The sequence below is a fragment of the Pelophylax lessonae genome (assembly GCF_965119305.1).
Source record: "Pelophylax lessonae genome assembly, chromosome: 1".
Taxonomy (NCBI): Eukaryota; Metazoa; Chordata; class Amphibia; order Anura; family Ranidae; genus Pelophylax; species Pelophylax lessonae.
The window spans coordinates 228,248,777-228,273,618 of record NC_138768.1 but is presented as its reverse complement, the minus strand read 5'-3'; the positions used below and the strand labels follow the sequence as shown (position 1 = coordinate 228,273,618).

The following is a 24,842-nucleotide window of genomic DNA, read 5'->3' as shown; positions in this document are numbered from 1 at the left end:
TGCGGAGCCATTCTGTGGTTTTCCTTTTCGCCATGTGGGTCGGGTGTGTTCGGGCTATCCTCCGCTGTCTCTGGGGATGAGATAACCCCTCTCTCAGGTCGCTCGGTGTCACTGCTTAGATCCTGGTATGCCGGAGCTCAGAGCAGAGCGTCCATGTCCTCCGGCTGCTGGCCATGCCCCCCGACAATAGCAAATTTTCATTCGCTATTGTCACACCACTGGGTGGGCTCAGGGCCCCGGACCCACCTTTTTTTAGCCTGTGAGAGCCTCTGGTTCTAATCACATAGTTAAAAAAAAAAAGCCCCATTGAACTCCATGCGTCCAGCGCCCCGCATGTAGATTAGGGGGCCGGATGCATGGATAGGGGGGCGGCGCCCCTGCGCCCCAATGCACCAGCCACCACTGCCCCCAGAAAATTAATAGGGGGGAAATTTTTCAATGGGGTCTAGTTGCTGTGACCTGGGGGTCCCCAAGGAATTCCCTTAATTTGCAGGGATTTCCTCTCTTACTTCCTGTTTGTTATGGGACAGGAAGTGAAGGAAAATCTCCACAATGGGACACAGATTGCCAAAATAAATCTGACAGGAGTGAGGGGTTAGAACCCTGGCTTGCTCTATCCAAAATAACATTTAAAAAAGGTTTGCCCATAGTTCTACTTTAATTTCTGTTTGTTGGAAAACAGTGACCTATTTTTTTGTCTAGATTAGAGTTGCACATACTGTAATTATAGGATATATTTTAATGACCCATATCATCACAAACCTCTTGGATCTCTGATGCATCCATATTGCCAAAGAAACATTTAAAGATAGGCCTCTACAATAGCCATAGGACCACAATGACATCTTCAGCCACTTCCACACTTTCTATGTGTCTCCAAGAGACATTAATTTGGTGCTAAATGTTAAGTCTCTGTATATAAAACATGGTATTGCAGCCAGTACATTTAGATATAACAGTATAGCACCTTTTTAAGGTCTATGTAGGTCTTTTTCAGTCAAACAAGTGTAGCTATCAAGAGGATATGCATTTATTTTATTTTTTTTTTTTTGCCCTGTGAAAGACCAATTTTGTAGCTAATTGTTTTTTTTCTTTAAGAAATGAACCCGTGCCATGTTTCTGGCAATTAATCCTCTCACCTCTCATAACAACAATCTAAAATACTCCAATTAGCTAGGGAGGATATTGTCCCTTAAAGAGGAAGTAAACCCTCCTCAGGAAGTTGTACCTATAGGTAAGCCTATGATAAGGCTTACCTATAGGTACTGTAAATATCTCCTAAACATGTACCGTTTAGGAGATATTTACCTTTAATGCAGCCAGTGACGTCACTGGCGCATGCGCTCTGAAGGAACGGCTGATCGTGCCGTTCCTTCAGAGCCCCGTGCCGTGACCGTCGGCTCCCGCGCGCGTGCGCGGGAGTGACGTCACCGCGGCTCCGGCCAATCAGATGACCGGATGCCGCGATCCCGGAAGACGAGCGACATGTCATGTCGCCCGTCATACAGGTAAGAGAGCGGCACGGCGGGGGCTCGTTCTAAGGTAAGTATTTCATAATGAGCTAGTATGCGATGCATACTAGCTCATTATGTCTTTCTCTTGCAGGTTGTAAAAAAAAAAAAAATTTTTTAAACAAGTTTACAACCTCTTTAAGGATTGTCTTGTTATTGCTACATGTCTTCCCTTCTCAGTTATGGCTCTCTTTGGCTACAGTTTCTATATCATGTGCTTAAACAGCTAAGCAAGCCAAAGAAGAAAAATACAAGATACATTTTCAAAGTAAATATTCTTAGACTGGTTTATGTGTGTGTGTAAAGGCAGGTATCCTAATACGTTTGACAATATAGTGTATTTTTTTGTAAAAAGAAATGAAAACCATTTATCATTTTCCTTCCACAATTATGTGCCATTTTGTGTTGGTCTATCACATAAACTCCCAATAAAATACACTTACGTTTTTTGGTTGTAACGTGACAAAATGTGGAAAATTTCAAGGGGTTTGAATACTTTTACAAGGCACTGTATGGCCCCGCCCCTCCGCTGAATTCCCCGGAAGGAGAGGTGGCTGGAGCGCCTGCCACTGCCATCACTCCCATAGTTCTATGATTGCTCTCTGATCCCGGCTAGCACTTGAGTGCTCTCCTATAGCTGCATCAACTGCAGGCAGAGATGCCATAGTTCACTGTCTCCTCGGGACATAAACTTTGTCTCTTCTGCCTGATAAGCTGTGGGCATCTCCAAAGGCAGACTTAGCCTCCCATGGGGCCCACCTGACCCACGGGCCCTCTGGCAGTGCCTCATTGCCCGAATGGTCAGTCCGCCACTGCTTTAGACACATATTGTATTCCAGTCATAACCAAAATTAGGTTTGAATTCTGGCTTGTTAAACCATCAACTAGATTCCTAAGTATCTTGGTGATGCTTGACATACTGTATGTAGGAAGGGTTTCCTTTTTAAATAAAGTTACAGGGCGTGTGGTGTTCAGGGGTCTGGTCCATTCCCCTTATAGGGTAAAGGAGTGGTAGCATGTGGGAGCTTGGGAAAGGGAAAGTAGAGATCGCAGGGGAGCCTTTCCCCTTGCGGGAGTTGCTGGAGGGCCAATAGCCCGAAGAGGACTTGACAGAGAATTTTAATGGGTCAGTGAGCAGTGAGCATCCCAGCAACCTCTCCTGGGTAGCGTTAGTGGGACTTTTTAGTATTTTTTTCTAGCCATACGTTTGAAGTTAAGCCTAGTACACACTAATAGCTTGTTCAGCAGCAGGGCAGAATGAAAAAAACTGACAGCTCCCATGCCAGAACACTCCGGTCAGTGCTCTCAGCCATTGGCTGAGAACACTGATTGGGAGCCGATCGGCAGACCGTTTTTGGTCATGCCCCTTCAACAGGAGTCGGCCTTTTGGACCGACTCAACTGCAGTGCGCATGGGCCGAGTGTCACCCAGTTTTTTATTGAGCTGGCCAGTGCTGCCCAACATTCGGAACATGTGTACTAGGCTTTATACCGTTGCTCCTTAGACTTATTATTGCCAATAATTTGACTTCAAATACATATAATAACTGAAGAATTGTGAAATGTTACGAGAGATGTTCGGTAAAGCATACAAAAAAAAGCCACTAAAATGCCTCATTATTAACCATTAATACAAGCGAGTTATGTATCTATAGGAGATGAGATTCACAGGGGGACCTGTTTTAGCTAGGCCATTAGCTGAAGGGTTGGGCCACGTGGAGCATCTAGTGGTGCCTACACATATCCTTGCCATATTCCTCTTCTAATATGTTACAGAAAATTGAGATTATGCAGCAGTGTAAATGTAGCATCTTTAAAATATCAATACAACCAAAATTACATATTTTACAGCCTTCTTACATCTTTTTGAACTTCTTCTGACATCCACAATCTTATTCAGCTCCTCCCTCTGCTACCTCACTCACTCACCCTGCTGTAGTTTTCCCCAAAGTAACCTACACCAACAATTTCATCAGGAGAATACAACTCCACATAATGGATTCTTATCATCTTAAATATTCATCTAACAGTTAAATAATAAAATACATACAAGAAAAAATAGATATACATAGTATCTTAAAAGACGCACTACAATGAAAGAAAACATTTCTTTTTAATAATATGTAATACAATATTTATTTTACAAAATCTGGAAAACAAAAAACAAATATCCTAAACTGTAACAGTCAATCAGATACAGTATTAGCATGATGAAGTCAGATGATGATCAGTAAAACAGTTCTTCTTGCTTAATGGTTTATTAACATTTCCTTTCAGCCTGTTAGCATTGTGTTATTATCTGTAATAGTTTACATTTGCATCCAATAATTAAAAAATGGTTATAGCTTTTAAAATGTATGTATAGCTACAATTTTTCTTTTTTAGTTTTGGATAGATTAGAGAAGAGTTAAAACCCCTATCAATATTTTTTTGGGCTTTTTGTCTGCCATTGGTGAGATTTCCCTTCACTTCCTGTCCTGTAATGTTGCATACAGGAACTGAGGGGAAATCGCTCAGACGGTTGTCATCGCAACAAGTTCCTTCATTGAAAGATTTATCCTCACCCCTTATTGTGGTGACAACTACAAAATGTTGGATTTCCCATCACATCCTGCCTTAGTGACGTAAGCCACCAAGACTAATAGAGAGGGTGTGTCTACCCAGCGGGGGGCATAGACAACAATGAAACCTCACTATATATTGGCTATACATACAATTAGACATTTTCAAAACACAGGAATAAATTAAATAGCATAAAAATCCCCAGTACATTGTTAGCTCTTATACACTCTTTAAACTGGTAATTTTGTCAATGTTGCATAATGTTAGAACAGCAGTCTACTCTAACTGTAATGTGACCTCGGATTATTAGCTAATATTGGTATTAAAACTGGCCATACACAGATAAATTATGACCCCTGATTAGAAGTGATGTGAACATAGACCAGAATTGTTATGAATATGTGGTCAGATTATTCTTTATCATTATCCTGATTGGTACTGTCTGACATTGAACCATACAAGTGGTAGTTGCCATTAAATTATCACCACATCTGACAGCACAGCTCTGATTGGTGTATTTTGATAACGCAGGAACCCGCTGTCAGAATACAATAGTACAGCTGGGAGGATTCCTCCAAATTCATTTGTTCGTTTTTTTTTTCATTCAGCCGAACCAAAAAAATGAACTAAGCCAGTATACCCAGCTTAAGCATTAGCTTAATCAGTTCACACCAAGCAGATGATGGTGGGTTGAATTCCTCATTGACTTCTTATATCTGCTGGGACTCTGTAGTAGGATCCCAGCATGTAAAAGCATGGATCTGTTGACCTACAGCTGCCATTTCAATGCACTGCTATTCTTCCTGTTGGATTTAACCGGTTGCCGACCGCCGCACGACTATATACTGCGGCGGTCAGCCCCGGCCAGGCAGAGTGACGTATCGGTACGTCACTCGCCTGTCACTGACTTGCGAGCCAGTGTCAGTGGCAAGTCAGTGCGTGTGACCGGCGGACTCGATGTCCGCCAGTCACACTGCGATCGCTCCTGTGAAGGGAGAAAGACAGAGCAGCTTGTGTAAACAAGCTGCCTGTCAGTTCTCCCTGTGTAAAAGTGAAGATCTGACCGTTCTACTATGTAGAACGGTGGATCTTTGCTTTTACACCAATAGGAATGTCCCTACACAGTTAGAAGCACGCCCCTAGGACACACTTAACCCCTCCCTGTCCAATAAAGTTAACCCCTTCCCTGCCAGTGTCATTTTTGCAGTAACAGTGCATATGTATAGCACTAATTACTGCAGTAATGTCACTGGTAACCCCAAAAGTGTCAAAAATGTCAGTCAAGGGTCCGATCTGTCCGCCGCAATGTCGCAGTACCGAAAAAAAAATCGCAGATCGCCGCCATTACGCGTTAAAAAAAAAAACACCAAAAATGACAAAAATCTTTCCCTTTGTTAGTAAACGCGATAACTTTTGCGCAAACCAATCAAAATACGCTTTTTGCGATTTTTTTTACCAAACATAGGTAGCATAAAACAAATTGGCCGAAAAATGTTAAAAAATTTTGATTTTTACTTTTTTTTTGGGGGAATTTCATATAAAAAAATGTGAAAAATATTGTTATTTTTGCAAAATTTACGCTCTTTTTTTGTTTATAGCGCGTGATCAAAAAATCGCACAGGTGATCAAATACCACCAAAAGAAAGCTCTGTTTGTGGGAAAAAAAGGACGTCAAATTCGTTTAGGTACAGCGTCGCACGACCGCGCAATTGTCCGTTAAAGTCACGCAGTAAAAAAATCGCAAAAAAACCCCTGGTCCTTTAGCAGCCAAATCCTCCGGGGCTTAAGTGGTTAAAATGGTGCTCCAGACAATTTTCTTGGCTGTTTTGGGCAGAGCTGAAATGGACTAGAATGTCTGTAAGATGAACTTGCTATGTGTGTTTTGAGATTTTTTTTTTTTTTATTTCCTGTCCTTGGTGAGAAAGAGTGAAAAGATAAAAACCTAATAGCAACTTCTATCTACAGACATAGCAACAAGATTTGGCTGGAGTTCCACTATAAAATTTAGACATCACAGAGCATTAGCTAACCTCTCCTTAACGCCTTTTCTCTCGTCAGCCACATTTTTGCAGAAAAAAGCTTGACACGTGTAAACACATTTTGGCGTGTCAAGCACTTGGGCGTTAAATCATTTCATTGGCCAGAATTTTGTCCATTGAAATGAATTAACCCTCAAGCGCTTCACACGGCTTTACACGCATCAAGAGTTTTTTCTGCCAAGATGCAGTTGACCCTGGACTTTATAGCTGTAGGGGTTTTTTTCTGCCTCTAAACACCCCTGCCTCTAAACTCCTCTAAATGACTATGTGTGCATAGGCGCATAGGTTAACATGCAGGGGTGTTTAAAAGCAGAAAAAAAAAATGCTATATGCCCCTAAAAATGTGTGTGTGCATGAGCCCTCAGTTTAGAGAATGAAGCAGGAAAAATTAGACTGCTACTGTGGAACGGAGGAGTTATACTTTTTATTTTGATGGGCAATTTCTTAGCTGGAGTCACTGAGAGATGTAGAAGGCCAGTGATTAATTCTCCCAATCATCATCAATTTCAAATGTAAATATTCCTTTTGGATGGAATGACCCGAAAAAGTAGGCAGACCAACACAGACAGATCAAATGGCTGTTACTAAGATAGCAGAGGTTTGCAAGAGGGACCTGATGCGGACTGCATGGAGGTTTCACAAGTATCATCATTAAATACATTTCCTATTTCATGTCTACAACAGCTTGGTATCTTGGCAAAGTCTACGGTGTCCTTATTGCTCCCAAAACGCCACTGGACATACTGATTTCGAGCACACTCTGCTAGCTGTTTTTTGGCTATGGAATTCTTATTTAGAAGAGGATTATTGAACTGAAGAATGTGCTCCAGAGCCCGTCTCTGCAGGACCAGCTTCCTAAACATTTCTGAGTTTGTAATGCATTCCCCATTTTGATATCGGCAGCACAGCTGATCCTCATACTCAGTTGCTGGGAGACATTTCAAACACTGACACCAGGAAGGAATTGCTGAGGATTTTTTAGCACTTCTTGGGTGAAGAGGAAGGTCTTCCAGTCCTTCGAAGAAAGACAGTTCGAGCTGTGCAAGGACTATATTACCAGCCATTTTTCCTTTCTGGAATAAAAAGCATTGACGAACATAGGTTAGACAAGGATGATTGTTTACAGGATGGGCTAAAAGAGGTAGACTACTGATTCGATCATGTATTATACTGTATACTATACCAATCGGATGATGGCATTATATAGTAGATTTACTATACATTAATGATTAACACAGCAGGAGAAGCTAAGTTTGGAGGGGGGGCTGATATTTTTTTTTACTGTATAGCTTTGATGGAGAGTGGAGATAGGCTATAGCAGGGGTGTCAAATTCAATTTAATTGTAGGCCGCATCTGCATTATGGTTGCCCTCAAAGGGCTGGTTGTATCTGTAAGACTATACAAATTTATCCAAGGCTGTTATTTCTTTAGCAAATAGGCGCAGTAACTCAACCGCACCGCACACCAAACTGCACTGAATGATGGGTGTGGTCAAACTGCACTAACAGTGGGAGGATCTTAAAGGATATGTCCAGTCAAAAACTAACGCTAAATCTGCTCTTTGCCACATTCCAATACTATTCTATCTAACCCCGTAAAGCAAAAATCACTGTACTTACCTTTTCTACACCCAACCTGGTCCAGTCCCATGCTGATTTGTCAGCGGCAGCTTCAGCATGGAGGTGGGTGCAGGAGAGGCACTTGACAATGGAAGCCCCATAGTAAGTCTATGGGTGACGTCACTTCCCATTCATTTCACAGCCTTTGTTTGTCCTCTCTTGCACAGAGACCAGACCGGATCGGGTGTAGAATAGGTAAGTACAGTGATTTTTGCTTTACATAGTTAGATAGAATAGTCTTAGAATGTGGCAAAGAGCAGGTTTAGTAGTTAGTTTTTGATTGGACTTATTCTTTAAAGGAAGCAATAAATACCAAGATGCATTATATGCAGAGTTCATGGGTGCGCTACATGTAGAGTTCATAGGTGCTCTTCAAGCAGAGTTTATGGGTGCGCTACATGCAGAGTTCATAGGTGCTCTTCAAGCAGAGTTTATGGGTGCGCTACATGCAGAGTTCATGGGTGCGCTAAATGCTGAGTTCATGGGTGTGCTGTGTACAGAGTTCAGTGTGGAGGAGTACTATTAACCTCTCACTTCCACCCTTCCCGCTGTGTGCAAGAGCCACATGATATAGCCTGGAGGGCCGTATTTGGCCCGTGGGCCTTGTGTTTGATACATGTGGGCTATAGTAACCAACATGTCCATGTATGATAAGAGGAGCAAGTCTTGAGGGAGCTATGGATTTGGGTATGTTCTTGTTTTAACAATCGGATGATGGCATTATATAGTAGGTATACAATACTGATTAGATCATGACATTTTTTTAGTAGGTATACAATACTGAATGGATCACAGCACTATATAGTAGGTATACAATACTGATCGGATCATGGCATTTTATAGTAGGTATACAATACTGATTGGTTCATGGCATTTTATAGTAGGAATACATTACCTATTGGATCGTAGCATTATATAGTAGGTACACAATACTGATCAGCTCATGGCATTTTCATAGTAGGTACTGTATGCAATACTGATCAGATCATAGCATTTTATATTATGTATACATTACTTTTCAGTTCATGGCATTTTAATGTATTCTAGGTACACATTACTGATCGGTTCATGGTTTTTTATAGTAGATATACATTCCTGATTGGATCATGGCATTTTATGGTAGGTATACATTACAGATTTGTTCATGGTATTTTATAGTAGCTATACAATAGTGATCAAATCATGGCATTTCATAATAGGTATACATTACTAATCAGATCATTGCATTTTATTTTAATTTAATTGAATTACTTTTCATTTTCATTTATTCTCTATTTAATTTACTTTACAGGTATTGAGAATGATATGACCATAAGTAGTATATAGTACCAATCAAGTCATGTTTAGTCTCTTAGGTGCAACATTCCTAAAACCTGTTCTGGACACTGTGACACTGTTTAGTCTTTTAGATGTTTGAAATGTCCTCCATCAGCATTGTCACAGTTTTGGATCCTCCCCCTGACACTGTAACACACAGTAACACATACATTCTGGTTAGCATCAGTGTCCATAAATGCTTGCAAGATGAACTGCTTCAATTTGTCCACTACATGGGGCTTCATCTCAAATACCCTATCCTTTATTATGCCCCCAAAAACAATCAATAGGTGTCAAGTCAGGTGAATGTGGCAGCCAGTCAATGCTATAACGTTGCCCCATCCCAAAGTGCGGGAAGGTGTTCTCAAGGTAGATCTATACCAACAAAGCAAAATGAAGAGAGCTTTGTTATAGTTTAAAATGTACAATGGTGTATGTTTTAATAGTAATGTATACCTGCTTTTGGCCCATCCTGTGAATAACCTCCGGATGTTTCTTTTGGTCAATTATCTTTTGAAGCTAGGTGAGCATTATTTGAGATACAAAGCAGGTAGCTTTAGAAACCAAATACAAGTTAAAAATAAAAGTACTTCCAAAAATGCCCCTGAATGCTAATGTTAATCTGTTCTTAATCTATAAAGTGAAGCTGTCATGAACATAGAAAATTTAACGATTCAATTCACATTCAGTTAAAAGCCCACATCAAAGTGATCCAAAGATGCTGGAATATGTGAATTTTGACTTGTTTTTCTTTTTTAATCACAAAAAAAGTTTTATTATAGAGAAACCAACAAGTACATCAGATAAGGTGCTATGATCCTTGACAATACAATTATCAATAGGCATCAAGAACCTCAATAACAATGTTTTGTCAATTTTCAACTGTCAATTTTGAGTCATAAGAGCAAGTCTTGGATGTAGTACAAAAGTAGCCAGCAAAAAGGAAATTTGTACATTACACCATATCAAAAGTAGAAACAAAAAGAGCAAACAGAAGAGAAACAGAAGAAAAGAATGGCCTCATAGGGATAAACGCTGACTGGTCATCACACCGCCCTGTAGAGCTTCAGCCCTCAAGAAGTTTATTCATTGTCAGCTGATGCCGTGCAAGGTCTGGGGCATCTAACCTAGGTTGTCATGACTTTTCTTTTTCTTTAGCTTGGTCAGACCCATTTCAACCACCTTTCACTGGTAAAGTTGAGATTTTCATTAAAATTCTATTGATCTACTGATCTTTTCAACATTCTTTACTAAAAGCGACCCCTTTATTTACATTTTTCTAACATATAGTACGCACAGTGAATTGTCCAGGTTTGTGGCAGTTTACTTTAATAAGATGGTAATATTTAAGCCCCCCCCCCCCCACACACACCTAAACCCTAAAACTTAAGCTAACCCCTAAACATAACTAATTAACTGTACCTTAAGAGTTAGATGACATCATGGGTCCTTACTCCTCATCTCAGGCAGCATGTCCTTCCTGTGTACCAAATAGGGCTCATGCAAAGACATGCAAACGCTGCCCATTGTAGTTATCGCCATGAGCCCAGGCTACCTGATTACATTAGGGAGTGGGCTTAGAGGAAGTAAATTGAATGATGCTGGCTGTCATTCAACCTGTAAGACTGACAATGTCTAGTCGTAGAAAGCATTACTGTATAAGCAGAGCAGACACGGACACAGACTGCTTTCCTCTATTGGCGGTCCGATGTAAACGGACCACCTGTTCATTTACATCACCTAGACAGATGAGGAATGGATCCACCATGCGATTATTTTCCTCCATAGCGGGCAATGGATGGTACAATTGGTTCCACCTGCTTGAAAAAGGAACAGGCGGACCCAATCAGTCTGCCCGTGTGAAAGGGGCGTAAGTCCACTCTGACATACAGTTACATTTTATTTCTAGAGAACTCCCCTCACTTCATTTTCAGAAGACGACTGCCAGACAGAAAATGAAGTTAGAAGAAATTTCACTTGAGCCAGTAAATAAGGAAAGTAGCACCACCAGTAAGTCAATACTAAGTTCAGTGATTTTATCAGAGGCACCATCAATTCAATTAGGAAAATGTAGTTGGCACATAGAAAAAGGATTGCAGTATGGAGTGTAGCCACCCTGTCCTAAACAGGGGATACTAGTCAAATTTAGTTCTGCTGGGTGGTAGACAACCTAGCCGATTTATTGTCCATTCGATTTTTCGCCTAAATTCAGTGGAGCTGTACTTTCTCCTTTCTGCCAGTATGTGTCACTGATACCCCTGGTATTAGTATCAGAAACTACGGTAAAACTGACTTATGAATATTTATACTTCTCTTAGCCAACCAGTAGGAGGTTTACGACTATTGGTGCATGCCAGAGGAGAGTAGAAATATTTGGGGAGGGTCAAGTGATCTCGCTCTTTCCCCTAGGCTCTGGCCTGGGGTGGGTGTGTAAGGAGCAGCTGAGTGATTAGGCCTGTAGCCGGAGTCCTGTACATGTGCTTGGAGTAGAAGTATGTCTGTCCAGTGGGTCCTAGTGCTTGAGGCTCTGTAGTCTGGGAACCTGGCTGAGGACAAGAGAGGAACTGTTGATGTCAGAGATGAAGTAGCAAGGGTTAGTCTGCCACATGAAGTCCTGGGTGAGTAATTTGTGGAGAGCCTGGAAAAGCATCAAGATGGGATCATCAAGACTACAGCTGCTACTACTGGGAAATATTTGGTTTCTAATGGGGACATCAGCTTAAAGATTATTTTCTGAACTGGTGTCTTTTTTTTGTGCTATTGAGTCTGCAGGCCAGGCAGGGTGTTCTGAACTCCCAACCCTTCTCTCCCAAGAGTTTAGAGTGAGAGTAAATAGACTCCTTTTTATTTGTACCTTAAAGTGACTGGCACCCATTTGTTCACATCCCACTACAGTACATCCTGAGGTGAAATGTCAGCCCACCCTGTCTCAGGGGATTACCACCGTGCTTCCAGGGTCAGGGGCATGCTACAGGAGTTTACAGTATAGTAAAGGTACTGGTACTATATGTTTTGAAGTTTTGTCTGGCATGGTATTATGAACCAATGTAATGGAAATAATATTGATAGATTCAATGATAAAGATGTTTTATGTGACTTTGGACCCTCAAATAAAAAAAAATATTCCTTTTGAAGAAACTAGGCGAAGGCTGGCTATTCCTTGCAGCTATATGGGAAGTTTGGACTTTGACCACATATCACTTAGAGTGCCTTTAAAGTATAATGCCTTACTACATATTTTGCAATCTTTTAGGTATAGTATCTTCCTTTTTTTGCTTTGTCTGTTGAATTGCATCCATATGTTTGTATTTTCTAAAATTGCACCACTAATTTGAACAACAAATATTAAAGCAATTCATTTCCAAGTAATATACATAGTTTATTTTTGTCATGAAAACCTAATATGGAATCCTTTTACATGTACAGCATGAGCTGAACACCTGCACATCATAAAATGATAAGCCTTCATCACCAATTATTTTATTACATTACTTAGGGTTTTATGTTGCCAATATAAAGGATATCACAATTTATTTTGTACATACTATAACTGCACAAGTTGTGTAAAACAGTTCAGGGACCAGACATACTACAACAAGTTAGGTCCATTTCCTTACCTTAATCCTTTTACCAATTGTCATTTGTAAACTTTTCTTTAACCTTTTATCCACCATTTTTATGTCCTCCTGATCCACAAAGGACACAAACTTGAGTTCCTGGCATGACTAAAAAACAGACAAATAGAAAAATTATGATAGAATTTCAAGATTTGCATTACATTATGATTTATTAAAGCGGACCTTCAGTCATTTTTTCATCTTTCCATCTAATAAATCTTCTGCCCTTATTGTTTTAACTTTGTATAGTAAAACATTTTTTTTCTACCAGTAAATACCTTATACAACCCACTTCCTTTTTCTTGTGTGGTAAAAAGCCTAGGCTAATGAAATCATGCACAGCTCTCTCTCTCACTCTTGTGAAAGTTTGCCAGCAAGGGAGGAGGGATGAATCATAAGAGAGCCAAGGAAAGCTGCAGAGCTGGAGGGGGGCTGGATGAGGGCGGAGATAACAGGAGACTGCAGAGATCTATGAGTATTCATAAAGTGAGGAGAAATGTGCAGGCAAGCAGTGGTGTGAGTGTGTCTGTCTGTCTGTATATGTGTATATATATATATATATATATATATATGTGTGTGTGTGTATATGTGTATGTGTGTAAATCCAGGAAGTTAGCAGGGAGCAACTTAAGTTGCTCACAGTTAAAATGGCTGCAGCCAGACTTAGCGGAGGGAGATTTCTGCAGCATGTTTGGCAAGTACAGAATCACAGTATAAATAAAATAATATGCAAAGTGGTTGGAGGGAAGCTCAAGAATGTAAAATATGTTTTTATTACAAATGATGTGAGCAGACTGCAGTTACTCTTTAATCATGACATAAGAATAGCTCAGAGGAGGTCTAAAGAGACAAAAATATACAAAACGATGTAGAACATAGCAAGAACACGACTAGTTATCCAATCCATAATATACTCTGAATACACATGACAACCTGTATTTATTATAATGGTAGGAGCTATGTCCCTAGAGGATTTCCATGTCAAAGAGCAACATTCTGTATATGATCCAATCTACAGAAACAGAGTGGGTTAAATTGTATCTTTAAATGTCATGTCCTGATCTACAGTAGATAACAAGTTATATGATTTTCTTTAGCAAAAGGAGAGGGCAAAAGTAAAAAAGTTTAGTTGCAAAAATTGTATTTTGCCAAACTGTACATTTAGTTGCCAGAATCCTAGAGCTGACATATTTCTACACAGGAAGGATTGGTCTGTGGCACAGAGGAAAATGAGCATTCAAAAAAGGGGTTACATTTACAATAAGGAGGGTTAGTGTGTGTGAGGGTTAAAGAGAGGTGTAATGTGAAGTTTAGTATCGGAGTTAGGGTTAGTTTAAAGGTTGGTGTTGGGGTTTTAGGATAACTGTGAGGTATAGTATGATGAGAGTTAGAGGAAAAGTGTAATGTTAGGGTTACAGGGAGGGTTAGTGTGAGGACTAGTGTTAGCGTCCTAGATACAAGGGGACATAGTGTAAGAGTCAGTGTTAGGGTTATGAGAGGTTTTTTTTAGTTGTGTTAGGGTTACTGTGTGGGATAGTATTAGGACTACTAGGAAAGATAGTTTAAGGGTTCGTGTTTGGGTTACAGCAAGGGTTAGCGTTAGATATATAGGAATGATTGGTATGATTGTAAGTTTTAGGGTTACAGGGATTAGGGTTAGTGCGGTAGGGGGGAACCCTAATGTAGGGCTTTGCTCCTACCTCTACAATCAAAAACTCCCAACACTGCATTTTCAATGCAGCACTGCACTTCCAGAGCTTAGAGCTAATGTATCATTTATGGAAATTAGTAAATGATAGATAACTCATTGGCAGAGATAAAATTAAGGTAAATCTTATTCCTGTTCAATGTTCAGTTTGAAGAAATGAGAATCATAATATTACATGAGTCTGAGAATAAATACAAAACCATGTCACCGTCAGAATACAGGGGCCAGGGATCTCCTCATATTTCTGGTCATCATAGTATCTCTGACCCGATGTAGTGCTGCAGCAGCTTTTGCAGTATAGGCCGATCATACAATCAATCACTATTGTTGCCTAAATAAATAAATCAGTCAATCAATAGATCAACAAAATAACACTTTTATCACTACCCTTTGTTTATATGATACTACTCTAACATATACAACAGCAATATACAGTCCAGAGAAATCACAAAACATATACCGTGTTTGCCCGAAAATAAGACTGGGTCTTATATTAATTCTGGCTACATAAAACACACTAGGGCTTAGTTGCAGGGGGATGTCTTATTTATTTACGGTATGTACAATAATCTGCATTTATTCAAATGCAGTCATGTCATCTTCTTCTGGAGAGAAAAAATTAGTTCCTGTGCCCCCTGTCTTCTCTCCCCCTCTCGCCCTCTCAGCTCAGGAGTCATCATAATGACATTTTTTATCCCAAAAATAAACCTTAGTTAAGCGCTTTACGACCGCCGGGCGCAGGCAGCCGCTCCTGGGCAAACTGATGTAGCTATACGTCGGTCGCGCCCAGGAGGGTAGGGGGGGAGCGCGTGCCACCAGCGGCACGCTCCCGCCCCCGCTCATCAGCGGGGAAGCGCATGCAGCGGGCAGGTGGCTCAGATTGCAGCCTGACACCCACGATCGTTCCCCCGCTGAGAGAGAAGAACGGTCAGCTGTTGTAAACACAGTTGACCGTCCTTCTCCCTGCAATGATCATAGAGCCCCTGTGATCCTTATATATAGGAACACAGTTCTCTGTGGTCATTTCACAAACCCCTTCCCTGCCGGTGTCATTATTACAGTAACAGTGCATATTTTTAGCACTGATTACTGTAGTAATGTCACTGGTCCCCCCAAAAGTGTCAAAAATGTCAGCCAGGGGTCCGATCTGTCCACCGCAATGTCGCAGTCCCGCATATAAACACAGATTGCCGCCATTACTAGTAAAAAAAAAAAAAAAACCAATAAAAATGACATAAATATTTCCCGTAGTTAGTAGAGGCAATAACTTTTGTGCAAACCATTTAAAATATGCTTATTGCGATTTTTTTTACCAAAAATATGTAGCAGAAAACAAATTGCCCTGAAATGTTAAAAAATTTTGATTTATAATTTTTTTTTTTCTGGGAATGTTATATAGCATGTTATATAGTCACACCTGCTCTGAGCACTGAAGAGGGAGGAGCCGCCGACATCAGTCGGGAGGAGAAGATCTCCGCCGGGTCACGTGAGCGCCCAGTGGCGCTGTAAATAAGGTATTTTCCACAATAAAGTTATAAAGGAGACACACTGGACATCATATAATCTTTTTACAAAACAGATTACATATTTTTACAAGGACTTTACTAGGGCTTATTTTCAGGGTAGGGCTTATATTGCAGCCCTACCTGAAAATCACACTAGGCCTTAATTTCTGGGTAGGGCTTATTTTCGGGGAAACACAGTAAGTATAATAATTTAACAAAAACACTTAGTAAAACTAAAGTCAAAACATTTTGCTTTAAAAAGAATGGGAAAAGGGCTTAAACCTCTATAGGATATTATTTTTGTCCATATTTGAACAGAAGTTTTCCTTTACATTTTGTTAGGTCACAGCGAGTAATTGAAAATAATCTTTTTTTAAACAATATATATTTATTGAATTTGTATACGGAATGCATAGAACAGGTAAAAAGGTAAATTCCTTCTTTGGGACTTTTATTAGTACAGTGATCTGGGGTTAGAATGTCTGTCTTGTATTTGTTTCCATACATGTCCTGATGGGGAACTTTTTTACCTCCTTTGTGTCACTCTACAGTAGGGGTGCTCAACCCATGGCGCGCGGAGTCTTCTGATGTGGCCCGTGACCTCAAACCAGGGAAGCGCATGCTCATGCTCTGGGATGCGGGTGGCAAGCCCAGAACGTGATCAATGGGTTGCCAACCCACCATCCCAAAGCATCAGAGTGCATGGAGCCAGTGTTGGCAGTGAAGAAAGAATTTGGCCATGAAGAGAATAGAAGCTGCATAAGCTGTTGCTTCCTCTGTAGCACCAACTCCTGTGCCAGGGGAAGTGCACTTCACCCGGGACCTTTCTAGCAGCAATGGAGAGCAATGCCAGCAGAAGCTGGTAGAGGAAAAAGTCAGTGTGTTAAACACTTCGCATACGCTGCACTTATGCAATCGGCATTTTAGCACAAAAAAGGGTTATTAGGCTTCTTTCACATTGATTCACAGGTGCAGCGCAGTGCACCTATGGCTTTCCAGTAGGTTAGGTGCACTGAGCCATATACTTCTATTATATCCAGGGCCGGGACAAGGGGTGGGCAGGAGGAACGGTTGCCCTGGGTGCAATGGTTTATTGCAGGGATGGGGGGGGGGGGGGGCGCCTCGACCCTAACCCAGGGAAGGGGGGGGGGGCGCAGTTTGGCATTCTTGCCCTGGGTACTGGATGACCTTGTTCCGGCACTGATTATATCCTGCAAGTTTGGTCTGCTTTCTGAATGCAGAAAGTGCACCACAACTACAAGATATAATAGAAGTCTATACCTTTAATGCAGCAAACCCATAGGAAAGCCACAGGTGCACCGCGTTGCACCCACGATGTGGGTGAACCGCAGTGCACCAGTGTGAAAGCAGCCTAATTGGGAGCTCAGGGCAGTAAGGACTCATTTGCGGTTTTGGTGGTTGTTCTGCCCATATTGGTCATGGTAATGTGCTGTTACAGATTATAGTGCAATGTTGTTGATTTTGCTGCCATCTAGTGGTCAGAGTTAGTTATTATTTGCCAGAGCTTATAGGAAGTAATGTTTTCCCTCATAGGAAGAGGCTGTAACCTTTAACCTGGAAGTGTATTTGCTAGAGCTTGACAGGAAAAGGTATTCCCCTCAGAGGGAAGGGCTGTAACCTTTAACCTGGAACTGTATTTCCTCCATTTCATAACTATTCCTGACAGCATTCAGAAGAGCTCCTATCTATTCCAGGACTAATGATGGAATTGTCTGTAAGTACATTCACTGATGGAGTGAGGCTGCTGTATAATGTTTAACGTACTGACAAATATGTTTTGTTTATGCTTATGTTGTAGTTTTACAAAGTTATTCAGAAAAAATACATACAGATCTGATGTCTCCCGTTTTTTGACTTCTGAATTATTGTTAAGCTGTCTGACTAGTGTTATACAACAGTTCAATAACGCGAAGCAGAACAGTAAAAAGACAACCACGTCCGGTCGGGAATAAACTCAGATGCCATTACTGCAGCATGAGTCTAAGATCAGGAACGAAGTACAAGGCTGATGTCACGCCACCGCCGACACAGCAAGGCAGGGAGAACATTCCCGGCGCCCAGCAAGACGATGCACAATCGCATGCATCCAGATCTTCACGGGCTAGCAAGATGTCCTCAGCAAGTTCCTCAGCAGTTAGAGCTCGTGCCAAGGCAGAAGCTGCCCGCGTCCAGCTACAGTACGCAGAAAAAGAAGAAAAGGTGATGCAGGAGTTAGCAGCAAAGAAAGCTGTCATGGCACAAGAAGATGCGGAATTAGAATCAAAATTGCTCATCCTGCAGGCTGCAGTTGCTCAAGCAGAGGCCGATGCCTACATAGGAACAAGTCGATCAGGAAGTGAAAAATCATATAAAGGGGCAGAGGTTCCAGAAAAACCTCTATTCTCTGCAGATCGTTCAAGTGAGTACATCCAGAACCTTACTGATGCACACACAAAGGAACAGTCTCTTAAACCTGAAGCAAAGGAAGTCAGGCCGAGATCAACAGACCCCCTGAGCAGGCCCAATCAACCACATGAGGTCAGCGGCTGCCAGCAAATCAAGAATGAAGCACCAGAAACTCCTAAGAACAAAAAACAAGTGTTCCCATCGCCTCAACCTATAGATTACATGCGCGAACAACAGTGTGCAGTGGACGTCACCAAATATCTCATCCGCAAAGAAATGGTTAGCTCAGGCTTTCTCCAATTCGATGACTGTCCTGAAAACTATTGGGCATGGAAATCTTCCTTTCTGAATGCCACTGAAGGCCTGAATGCCACTGAAGGCCTGAACTTATCACCAGCAGAAATGCTTAATTTAATGATAAATTGGCTTGGTACCGAGTCAGTAGAGCATGCGAAGAGGATGAGAAGAGCAAACCTGTTCAATCCTGAAGCATGACTCAACATGACCTGGAAAAAGGCTAGAAGAAACGTATGGATCCCCAGAGGTAATAGAAGGAGCACTGTTGAAAAAACTTGAAGTCTTTCCCAAGGTGGGCTACAGAGACAAGAACTAAGTGATCTTCTACTAGAGATAGAATATGCCAAAGAGGATGGCTACTTGCCAGGACTTTCATATCTAGATACAGCTAGAGGCACTAATCCCATAGTAGAGAAACTGCCCTCAAATCTGCAAGACAAGTGGATGTCTGTGGGAGGTAAATTCAAAGAAGATTATGGAGTTGCCTTTCCCCCTTTCTCTGTGTTTTCTAGGTTTGTCCGACAGCAAGCGAAAATCCGGAGTGATCCCAGTTTCGCCTTCACCACCAGCGGCAATCAATCACACAGACCTGAGAAACCTCACAGACCTCACGGTAGGACCTCTGTAGCCACACACAAAACAGCTGTACCTTCAGAAGTCACAGACTACCAAAGCACCCACAAGGTACACACCATAGAAAACCCTGATAGACAGATAGACATTGCCCAATACACAAAAAAACACATCCACTAAAGAAATGCAAAGGCTTTAGAAGCAAACCCATTGCAGAGCGGATGTCCTTCCTTAAACAAAACGGCATCTGTTTCAAGTGCTGCGGATCTACTTATCACATTGCCAAAGACTGCAAAATACCAGTAGAATGTACAGAATGTGGCAGTGAGAGACATATTGCAGCTTTACACCCTGGCCCTGCTCCTGCTCCACTAGAGACTGTAGAACCCAGGTAAGATCAGGGCAGGGAGCAAAAAGAGACCCCACTCTCCTCAGTAATGTCTAATTGCACTGAAGTATGTGGACAAGGCAAGAGTGCACGATCATGCTAAAAAATCTGTTTAGTGACTGTGTATCCCACTGGCAAGAGAGAAAGGGCAGTGAAAATGTATGCAGTGCTAGATGAACAGAGCAACAGATCCCTTGCAAAGTCAGATTTCTTTGATATCTTTAACCTTAAGACAAGTGCAGTTCCATACACTCTAAGGACATGTGCGGGGACAATTGAAACCACAGGGAAAAGAGCTACTGACTTTACCATTGAATCCTTCAATAAGAAAGTGCAGTTCCCGCTTCCTACCCTAATAGAGTGTGCCATGATACCTGACGACAAAACTGAGATTCCCTCTCCAGAAGTAGCCCATCACCACCCTCACCTCCGCTCAATTGCTCACCTTATCCCAGCTGTTGAGCCAGATGTTTCTATCCTTCTACTTCTTGGGAGAGACATCCTTCAGGTACACAAGGTGCGCCAGCAAATCAATGGACCTTATAATGCCCCCTATGCACAGAGACTGGACCTGGGGTGGGTCATTGTAGGAGAAGTTTGCCTGGGGACAGTGCACCAGCCTGACAACATTAGCACTCTGAAGAGGTCCGTGTTAATAAATGGACGCACATCTCTTCTCAGTCCCTGTCACAACAGCTTCGTTGTCAAGGAAAACTTTGGCGGGTCAACACAACACTGTGACTCTTTTACACTATATGGTAAAGAAGAAGTCAATTCCAACATTGAAACAGACAATCTAGGGATTACAGTGTTCCAGAAAACTAAAGATGATGACAAACAGGCCCTCTCTATAGAGGATCAGACCTTCCTGCAGATTATGGATAGAGAGGCTTACCAAGATGACAATCACAGTTGGGTGGCCCCTCTCCCCTTTCGCACACCCAGACGTGTTTTGCCTAGTAACAGAGAACAAGCCATGAAGCGTTTGCATTCACTCAGCAAAACACTGCAGAGAAAGCCAGAGGTGAAAAGAGATTTCATTGAATTCATTAAAGGGATGCTAGACAACGATCACGCTGAAGTTGCAGAACCACTTGAGACAGACAGGGAACACTGGTATCTACCAATGTTTGGTGTCTACCATCCACACAAACCTAACCAAATCAGAATAGTTTTTGATTCCAGCGCAGAGTATAAAGGAGTCTCTTTAAATGACGTACTTTTGAGTGGCCCTGACCTAAACAATACTTTGCTAGGTGTCCTCATGCACTTCAGAAAAGAGCCCGTTGCTTTCACAGCAGATGTGCGACGGATGTTTTATTGTTTTCTTGTCAGAGAAGACCACAGAGACTTTCTCTGGTACAAAGACAATGATATAGACAAAGAAATTGTCGAGTACAGAATGAAAGTGCACGTATTTGGCAATAGCCCATCTCCTTCTTTCGCTATATACTGCATGCAAAAAGCTGCCCAGAAAGATGCAGAGCGCTATGGACAAGAAGACAAACACTTTGTATTGAGACATTTCTATGTAGATGATGGACTCGCTTCTGCTAGCACACCTGAAGATGCAATTTCCATCCTCAGTAAAGCAAAGCAAATGCTGGCAGAATCCAACCTGTGTCTTCATAAAATTGCTTCCAACAGCCAAGAAGTAATGGAAGCCTTCCCTGTAGCAGACAGAGCTAAGGACCTTAAAGATCTTTGCCTGGGTACAGACACTCTTCCCCTGCAGAAAAGCCTAGGCTTAAGTTGGGATCTAGAATCGGATAGTTTTGTTTTCAGAGTTTCCTCAGAGGAAAAGCCTTTTACACGTAGAGGCATTCTATCTACTGTAAATAGCCTCTATGATCCCCTAGGGTTTGTATCGCCTGTGACAATAAGAGGTAAGGTCCTAGTTTGGGAACTGTCATCTGGGAAAAGTGAATAGGATGCATTGCTTCCACAGGACAGATTAAGTGAGTGGGTTCAATGGACAGAATCCTTGCAAACGTTAGAGCACCTAAAGATAGACAGATGCTATGTGCCCGTATCTCTATCATCAGCTTGCAGGAAGGAACTGTGTATCTTTTCAGGCGCATCCACCACAGCTATAGGTGCAGTAGCTTACTTGAAAGTAATTGATGCAGAAAATGTGTGTCATGTTGGATTGGTCATGGGAAAGTCCAAATTAAGCCCTAAACCAGCCCACACTATTCCTCGTTTAGAGTTGTGTGCTGCTGTACTTGCAGTCGAAATGTCTGAGCTAATCACAGATGAACTAGACACTGACTTTGATGCTATGAAATTCTTCACTGATAGCAAGACTGTCCTAGGGTACATTTGCAACACCACTAGGAGGTTCTATCTGTACGTCTCCAACAGAGTGAATAGAATCAGGCAATCTACACACCCAGATCAGTGGTTCTGCATATCTACAGAGCAAAACCCTGCAGATTATGCCACTAGACCTACTCAAGCAGCATGCCTTCAGAACTCTATATGGTTCTCAGGTCCATCCTTTCTGTACCAACCACACTGTTAGCAGATAGACACTGCTAATGTTTATCCACTCATAGAGCCCGAAGCTGACCCTGAAATCAGATCAGAAATTACGAGTTTCAGTACCAAAGCTTCTGAAACCACACTTCACTCACATTGTTTTGAGAGATTTTCTTGCTGGAAGATATTAGTTAAGACCCTAGCCAGACTCATCCATGTCGCTAAATCCTTCTGGAGAGAAACCAATAGCGATCAGGTCAGAAGGTGGGAAGGTTTCCATGAACAGGTCAATCTAGTAGAACTTGCTCAGGCAAAGTCTGTTATAATTTCTTCTGTTCAAAACAAGCATTTCGAGAAGGAAATTGACTGCATCAAAAAACAAAAGACATTCCCAAAACAAAGCCGTCTTGGGAGGCTTAGCCCCTTTTTAGACAAGAATGGGTTGTTGAGAGTAGGTGGACGTTTGTCTCTTGCTGAACTTTCAGAGGAAGAGAAACAGCCTGTCATTATACCTTATGATCACCACATTGCAACACTGCTTGTTAGGTACTATCATGAACAAGTAGTTCACCAAGGGCGACACATCACAGAAGGTGCAATTAGATACGCAGGTTTCTGGATTCTTGGTGGCAAACACTTGGTATCAGCTGTTATACACAAATGTGTCATCTGTCGCAAGCTACGAGGAAGATTACAAAGTCAAAAGATGGCAGAGCTGCCAGAAGACAGAGTAATTGCTCAACCACCTTTCACCAGTGTGGGCTTAGACGTATTTGGTCCGTGGTCTGTTTTAACCTGTCGCACTAGAGGAGGCAGCGCGGACAGTAAACGATGGGCAGTCCTTTTCACTTGTTTGTCTACCCGAGCTGTACACATAGAGCTACTTGAAGCCATGTCAACATCAAGCTTTATTAATGCCTTGAGGAGATTCTTCTCAATTCATGGCCCAGCTAAACTGCTCCGTTCTGACAGAGGAACAAACTTTGTGGGAGCCTGCAAAGAACTTAACATTTGTGACAGTGAATCACAATTGCAATACTTTCTCCAAGTAAATGAAGAAGAAAGTGGCACTTCCAGACCCAGGAACTTGGAAACTTGAGTTTATTTCTTCAAATCATAGGTACAACATCAGACAAGACCACAAGACAGACTGGACAGCAAACGCGTTTCACACCTTGTGCTTATTCATTGCTAATGAATAAGCACAAGGTGTGAAACGCGTTTGCTGTCCAGTCTGTCTTGTGGTCTTGTCTGATGTTGTACCTATGATTTGAAGAAATAAACTCAAGTTTCCAAGTTCCTGGGTCTGGAAGTGCCACTTTCTTCTTCATTTACATGGATTCCTCAGGTCACGGACCTTGGTGAGCACCCATTCCTACAGGACTGCCACAGCTGCTCGGGATCCATCTGGCTCAGCTGATTGTTTTCAGAGCGGTGATTTGTTTCTTTTTAATACTTTCTCCAAGACAGAGGATGTACATGGGTCTTTAATCCTCCACACTCCTCACACATGGGTGGTGTCTGGGAGAGACTTATAGGTATTGCCAGGCGAATCTTGGACGCTATGTTGCTACAAACCAAACCTGCTAACTTGACCCATGAGACTTTAAGCACCTTTATGGCAGAAGTGACAGCTATTATGAATGCCAAGCCTATAGTTCCTGTGTCCTCGGACCCAGATACACCTATGGTCCTTACCCCAGCAATGTTGTTGACTCAAAAGGTGAACTCTTTGTCTGCTCCATCTGGAACCATAAGTACAACTCAAGTCCATGCGAAACAATGGAAGCAAGTACAATGCTTGGCAGACACCTTTTGGAAAAGATGGAAGAGAGAGTATCTGTCAAACTTGCAACGCCGCAGGAAATGGACTGAGGATCGCCCAAATGTAAAAGTAGGTGATGTTGTTCTGTTGAAGGACAGCCAAGAGAGCAGAAACGAGTGGCCCATAGGACTTATTGTCAATGTTCTACCCAGCAGGGATGGCAAGGTTAGAAATGTAGAGGTCAAGATTGTAAAAAATGAGACTGCCAGAATTTATCTCAGACCTATAACAGACATTGTAGTTTTGATCTCAGACTAACTAGGATTCCATTTTTCCTGTTTATATGTTTTTTCTGCATAGCAGTAATTGTTTGGGTAGTGACATAATAAATTATGCCAGACAGGGAGTGTTCTGCCCATATTGGTCATAGTAATGTGCTGTTACAGATTATACTGCAATGTTGTTGATTTTGCTGCCATCTAGTGGTCAGAGTTAGTTATTATTTGCCAGAGCTTATAGGAAGTAATGTTTTCCCTCATAGGAAGAGGCTGTAACCTTTAACCTGGAAGTGTATTTGCTAGAGCTTGACAGGAAAAGGTATTCCCCTCAGAGGGAAGGGCTGTAACCTTTAACCTCTAACTGTATTTCCTCCATTTCATAACTATTCCTGACAGCATTCAGAAGAGCTCCTATCTATTCCAGGACTAATGATGGAATTGTCTGTAAGTACATTCACTGATGGAGTGAGGCTGCTGTATAATGTTTAATGTACTGACACATATGTTTTGTTTATGCTTATGTTGTAGTTTTACAAAGTTATTCAGAAAAAAGAATACATACAGATCTGATGTCTCCCGTTTCTTGACTTCTGAATTATTGTTAAGCTGTCTGACTAGTGTTATACAACAGCTCAATAACGCGAAGCAGAACAGTGGTGGTAAAACTCACTTATTGTGGCCCGCAAACAGTTACCAAACCACTTAAGTGATCATCACTCTTCAAAAGGTTGAGAGCCCCTGCTCCATGGGAAATAGAGGAAAATGTGCTTACTATG

General features: G+C 41.7%; 1 protein-coding gene across 1 annotated transcript in view; it reads right to left on the bottom strand.

Moving 5' to 3' along the window:
• Nucleotides 1-6,611: 6,611 nt before the first annotated feature.
• The window catches only part of P2RX7 (purinergic receptor P2X 7), a 113,908-nt gene continuing 95,677 nt past the window's right edge, over nucleotides 6,612-24,842 (bottom strand). Inside the window, exons 11-13 of the mRNA XM_082255621.1 lie at nucleotides 14,582-14,704; nucleotides 12,666-12,773; nucleotides 6,612-7,184 (exon numbers count right to left, since the gene is read on the bottom strand). Of these exons, the coding sequence (XP_082111747.1) occupies nucleotides 6,696-7,184; nucleotides 12,666-12,773; nucleotides 14,582-14,704 (720 nt within the window). The 3' untranslated portion in view covers nucleotides 6,612-6,695. The remainder of the gene's footprint in view (nucleotides 7,185-12,665; nucleotides 12,774-14,581; nucleotides 14,705-24,842) is intronic.